This window comes from Mesitornis unicolor, unplaced genomic scaffold (genome assembly GCF_000695765.1).
Source record: "Mesitornis unicolor isolate BGI_N332 unplaced genomic scaffold, ASM69576v1 scaffold48618, whole genome shotgun sequence".
Lineage (NCBI taxonomy): Eukaryota > Metazoa > Chordata > Aves > Mesitornithiformes > Mesitornithidae > Mesitornis > Mesitornis unicolor.
In genome coordinates this window covers 1-6,019 of record NW_010204794.1, presented here as the reverse complement: position 1 = coordinate 6,019, position 6,019 = coordinate 1, and the positions used below count along the sequence as shown (strand labels likewise).

At 46.6% G+C, this 6,019-nt stretch overlaps 1 protein-coding gene across 1 annotated transcript; it reads left to right on the top strand.

Moving 5' to 3' along the window:
- Positions 1–3,051: 3,051 nt before the first annotated feature.
- TAL1 (T-cell acute lymphocytic leukemia 1) lies at positions 3,052–3,470 on the top strand (the record flags this gene model as incomplete). Its single annotated transcript, XM_010191160.1, has 1 exon — positions 3,052–3,470. A coding segment is annotated over one exon (419 nt), but the record flags the coding sequence as incomplete, so codon positions are not given.
- Between the last annotated feature and the right edge of the window lie 2,549 nt (positions 3,471–6,019).

Below are 6,019 nucleotides of genomic sequence, written 5' to 3'. Positions count from 1 at the left end.
TTCTGGCTCACACGAATTTGCAAGACTGGGCTGTGAAATTTTTTTGGGGAAAAATAGGTACTAGATGATGCACCTAATGAGGAGCAATTTTTAGAGATGTCCATCCCATGCTGAGGCATCTGTCCTGTTTGCTGGGCTTTAGTCGTCACTCCGATGTCACCTGCTGGGTGATATCTGTGGCACGCCGGAGCATCACTCCAGGTCCTCAGCCCTCCGAAGGTGCAGAAGGGCCCTTGGTGTTGCAGAGAAAACAAGTGGTGTTTTTTTGCAGCTGTTTCTTTACCCAGTTTGGGGTAAGTTTGGTGCATTAAGTATCTTCTTAAAAAAAAAAAAGGTGATTAAAATGTAAAAAAGTGTCTGCAAGGATATTCTGGAACTTTGGAAGCTCATCTTATTATTAGTTTTCCTCAGATCTCTAACTACAATTGAAAAGCATCAGTCAATAAATTGGAACAAAATCCAGGCAAAATTTCTCAGCTGACTGCTTGAATTAATTACGAGGCAAGGAGGCAAGTTACTTTATGAGCAATAAATTTCTTTATTATAACACAGCTATGGGGCACTTTAAATTTCTCCATTGCTTGACATGCCTTGGACAAAACCTGATCTCTTCTAAAAGATACGTTTAATTCGATTGATGCAGGAACAAAAATATTGTGGTGTCAGGGTTGTGATATACATTGGAGCTTGGTTTTTTCATGCCCTTGGATGAAAGTGAACAAGTCTTTTTTTCCAATTTCTGATCTATATATGAATAGTTGTCTTTTAGTTGGCAAATTTCAGTGAACAGAGACGTGTGTTTGAAGCCTGCAAAGACTGGAAGTCTCTTGAGATTATTATATATTTTTTTTAAATGAATGGTATTCAAGGTTTTTTTTCCCTCATACCCTTACGGGATTAAAAATATGTTTAAGTTCCGTCTCCTTCTAGGTTCAAGGCTGGTGGCTGTTTGCTCTGGAAAGACCACTTAAGCACTGAGCCATTGTATTATTGTAGCAGGTTGTAGCACATTCTCCGCTGCCTTATTAACAGTGCTGGGCAATCCAGTGTCACTGAGGTCTCCTTAGTTCCCCCCACCTTCCCCATGGCCCCATGATCCAAAGAGCTGTACACATCAGGGACAAGAAACGTTTCCCTTCCATAAGCTCTTGCACATTAATTTATCCAAAGGACATTTACATGCTGTTTGGGGGGTGGAAAGTGCCTTTATTTTAAAGCATCAGACTGGGATCTTAGAGGTTGGAGATGAGTTTCTCATTTCAACGTCCCCCAGCTTATCGCAGGGGCTCTTTGAGATTTTGGAGGACTCCTAGCTCCTGAGCACGCTGTGAGGAGAAGTGAGTTGTATGGCTGCTCGCATGCTGGAGGAGCCAGTAGTTGTAATTTGGCTGCTTGGGAGCGTGTCCCCACACAAACCCTGCAGTGGAGGGTGCCATGTGTGATGCGCCAGACCAAAAGCACTCAGTTTCCCAAAAAGGGGAAAAAATGAGGTGGTGTTAAATCATCTGGAACGTGGGATCCCTCTTTTGGTGTCATGCCAGGTGGCATCTGTCAAGGTGCATTCTGACCAGGATGCCTCCAAAATCTCATCTGTCTGGCTGCTCAAAGCAGCCATGAGTTTTGCTCTGTAAGAATAATGATGTTTAAATGCCCACCAGCATGCTGGTTTCACTGGGTGATGGCAGAGCTACGGCTTAAATGCATGACACGACCAGGGGCTTACGGATAGCACTGGGAGGGAGTAGTGAGGCAAGTGTCTCAGGGCAGAGGCTACAGGGGAGAGATGGTGCGGATGGGAATGTCCACAGCGTGTCCTTTGGGGCACAACTCACTGCTGTGTTATCTGCGTTTCTTTGCTTTATACTTTGTGATGATTTTCACCGTGTGTGATGCTTCCCCTCCTATAGGGGTTTCTGCCATGGTCATTCTCCTAGAGTTTGAGATTGCAGTGTCCTTCCACTGTTTGTGTCTCTTGGAGGAGAGGATGGAAAGGGCATAATAATAAAAGCATCTTATGGTAATAACCCCTTACATGGACTTGTTTTCATGTACACAAGGACCTGCAGTCCTCATTTAAAGCATTGCTCCTGTAGCATGGTACTTTTGGGTAAACATGCTTTTGGGTCTCTTCTAGCACAGAGACAATGTCTTGCTTGTGCCAACAGGAGTTACCCTGATGATCTGAAAGGAGAATTGGACCATTTCGTGTGTCCATCCTGTGTAACATGGCCAGTCAGAAATATGGCTATAAAATTACAAGAATTTAGCTGGAGTCCGCATGTAACTAAGCCAAATGGACACCTCTAGCAAATTAGAGTCCCTTCTCCAATTGGTGTCAGTTAGGTGGTCTTTGCCCTGCAGCACTGATGTGCAGAGAGAGCAGGCGGTCCTCAGGTCAGCTGTGAAACTGCTTCATCCTCCATGGTCACCCCTCTAGCACAGACAGATGCACTCTGTGAGTCACACTTCTACCTGTCCTCATTGCTTCAGACTGAATACAAACCCGTTTAATACAAACCCTCTTTCATCCAAACCACCCAGAGGGCTGGTGGCACTCCCATGGTCTCTATCGGCTCTGGAACCTGCCTACATCAGGGAAGATCTCTGGATCTTAGAGTTGTCAAAGCCTCTGCTCAAGCCAATTTCCTCCTGTCCCAGTGGTATGTCCTTAAGACATTTTTGGGATAGAAAATAAAACCATCTAGTGAGATAATCTTTTAATAGGACTTTAGTTGCTGAGATAGCCTAAAAATATAGCAGCCTTGTGCACTTGTGTCATGGTCTAAGCTTTCCTCCTTGAAGAGGTAAATTTAAGTGTCTCAGGAGGCATCTTAAAAATGTAACTCAATTTTTCCCTTCCACTGGGTTGAACAGAAATGATGGCTATCTCTGCTCTTTGGGTTAGCTTCCATTTAGCTGAAAACTCCCATTTAATTGCCTTGCTGATGTCACTAAAATGAATCAGTTAATTTGGGAAACAGTGACCTATTCAGCAAAGTAACCAATGACTTGTTATGCCCCACTCCTAATTCTGCGCGGTTGCAATTGCAGGTCCTCATACGAAAGTGGTTCGTCGCATTTTTACCAATAGTCGGGAGAGGTGGAGACAGCAGAACGTCAACGGAGCCTTCGCAGAGCTTCGCAAGCTCATCCCCACCCACCCACCGGACAAAAAACTGAGCAAGAATGAGATTTTGCGCCTGGCTATGAAATACATCAACTTCCTGGCCAAGCTGCTCAATGACCAGGAGGAAGAAGGAAACCAAAGGGGCAAAGTGAACAAAGACTCGGGGATAGTCCAGGAAGACCTCCTGCAGGACATGTTGTCTCCTAACTCTAGCTGTGGAAGTTCTTTAGACGGAGCAGCAAGCCCAGACAGCTTCACGGAAGAGCACGAACCACTCGATTCGAAGCACACGCGGAGCCTGCACCATGCCATTCTCCCTGTAGAAGGCAATGCGCAGCGGTGATGACCCTCAGCATCGCTCCCGACGTGCCAAGCGGGGAGGCGAGACCAGAGGTGTGGATGCTGGAACTTGTTCCCGTGGGATTTGTGACTCTGCCTTTCCCTGGGGGCTCAGGCTCCCCCTTCTCCCCAGCCTGGGACGGAGCGGCCGGTGTGTTGGCCGAGGACAAGACCAAACCAGATGGACATTCGGCATTTAGGTACGTGATCGTACAAAGAAGAAAAGCATTGAAGTAATCTTCATTGTACATACTGCTCGTGATGTGACTCTGTGGAGGGGTGGGAGGCGCAGCCAGCGCCTCTCCAGCACTGAGAGGGTTTTCAAACCATTTGACGATCGTTTCTTTTTAAGCAGTTGCCTGGCTGGGACATGAAACTCCTCTTTCACTGCTCGTGAAGGCCACTGATACTCTCCAGCTTCCTGTGGCGCTGGAGACTGCTGAGACCTGCCAGTGCTGCAGCATTTCTCCAGCCTGTGCCACATACAACTGGTCTGAGCAGGAGCTGGGGCCACGTGTTCCTGTTGTCTGAGAGCTTTTGACTGTATCTTCTTAAAGAGGTGAAAAAAATACCCTCAGCAAAAGAACTATTAAAAGGATTAAGACTTTTTATTTTTCTCTCTCTTTTTTTTTCTCCCCCTTTCTTTCTTTCCCTTCTATCTAGCTTTGGATTGTTTGGGGTTGTTGTATTTATGACGTGGGATTACTTCTGTTTAATGTTGTCATGCAGTATCCACGGAATGAAAAGGTACAGAGGTGTTTTCTGCCGGCCTCCCATGCCCTGATTTTTCTGCTGGTAATGCTCAGTGGGTGAGCTTCGAGCCTGCTGTGTTCTCCTAGAGTTTTCCTAGTGGTTTCTGTAGGGCTTCTCTCAAGGAAGATGAATTTCAGAACTGATAAGGGGAAAAAAAAAGTTGCTAGTGAAGCATCCTGAGGAATTTTTAATTCAAAGAGCAACAAAAAGGCAAAAGGAGTCAATGATGCATCAACAGTGTGCATGTACATAGGATTATAAAAGGGTTTTAATGGTATGCTTTGAATTTTTTAGTTTTATTGTGTGAAAATGGTGGTGGTTCAGCTGTGCCAATGCCCGGAGGCTGGACTATGGCGCTGGATTTATTCCAGCGTTAGGAGGGTCCTCACCTGCCGAGGCTGGTAGGAGGCCACAGCTTCTCCCAGTCTTCTGGGGAAGCACTAAAAGCACTGGGGGAATTTGCCTCCCTTCCTGAGTGCTCAGATTCCTGCAAAATTGGTGTCTGTGACCGAGTCGATCGTGCTGTGGGAGCTGAGGATCACACGGTGCCATCACCGCTGCATCAGGCCCATCTCACACCCAGTGCCTGATGAGGCGACTGCCCCAAGCCCATCTTCTCTCCCTTGGATGAGATTTCAAGGCAAGAAATCTCCACCATGCTACAATAATTAACGTACATCCTTTGGAAGGGAAAAAGTCCTTTGAGTGGGGACACCTTCCACCACACTCATTCCTTTTCACAGGTGCTGAGGTACAAGGAAACAGGATTTTGGAGGATTTGGGCGGGTGTCTGCAAGCCCGTCCAGGCTTAATTCAGAGCCCCATCATTTTCATCCCTGCTTGGTTTTAATTCCTCTTTGTAAATAATAGGTGGAAGGCTGGTGTGTGGGTTGACATGTTAGGTAGAATTAGTTGCCTGGGAAGGGGTCCTGGCCCAAGCAAGGGTTTCCAGCATAGACCTCAAATGCTGTGAAACAACCGATCTCCCCCATCTTAAATTGGGGGAAAGGAGGAAAACACCTTCCTGGGTCCTGATCACCCGTGTGTGGGGTTTGTCATTAAAGAGGGTTTCGTGCAGGGCCGGGTTAGGGGAGAGGTGCTGGCGGTGATGGAGCGATGCTGAGGAAAAGCTTTGGGCTGCCCCCGGTGCCAGGGGTAGAAGAGGTGGGTGGTGGGGGCCCGCCAGGGTGGGACAGGTGGTGCTGTTCCATTTACCACACAGGTAAAGCCGTTCTTGGCTTTCAGCATTTGAAATAATCGTGGGCTGGATGGGGTTTGACACCGTTTTAATTAAGTATTGCAAGAAAAAAACCACTGACACTTGGAAATTCCTCATTCCCCACAACTGTATTATTTTTTAAAAATGCTTTTGGTAGCTGAACAGTTGGGAAAATGGTACAATCTTGGCGGCACCCCCTGCTCATAGCCCTTAGCAGAGCGCACCGCAGGCTTCCCAGGGTATGTACAGTTGTACTTTAATTGTGATTTGAATGGTACATTTCCTCTGCCCGCCTCTCCTCCTGCCTGCTTCATCTCTTGCTGTGTGGACCGTGATCCCCAGTTCTGCTGGGAACAGCACTCTGGGGCAATGTTGTACCGTATGAGTGACTTCCCACCTTACGATTTTTGGGTTTTTCAGCCCCATCCCTTTCTTTGCCATCCTCCCCTTGGATTTCTGCATTTTTTCTGCAGAAACAAAGTAATCAGACCTGGTACCCTGAGTCTCAACCCACTGTGGATGTGCTATTTAGAAAACACATTTGTTGTAATGTGTGTGTATATATAAATATATATATATAT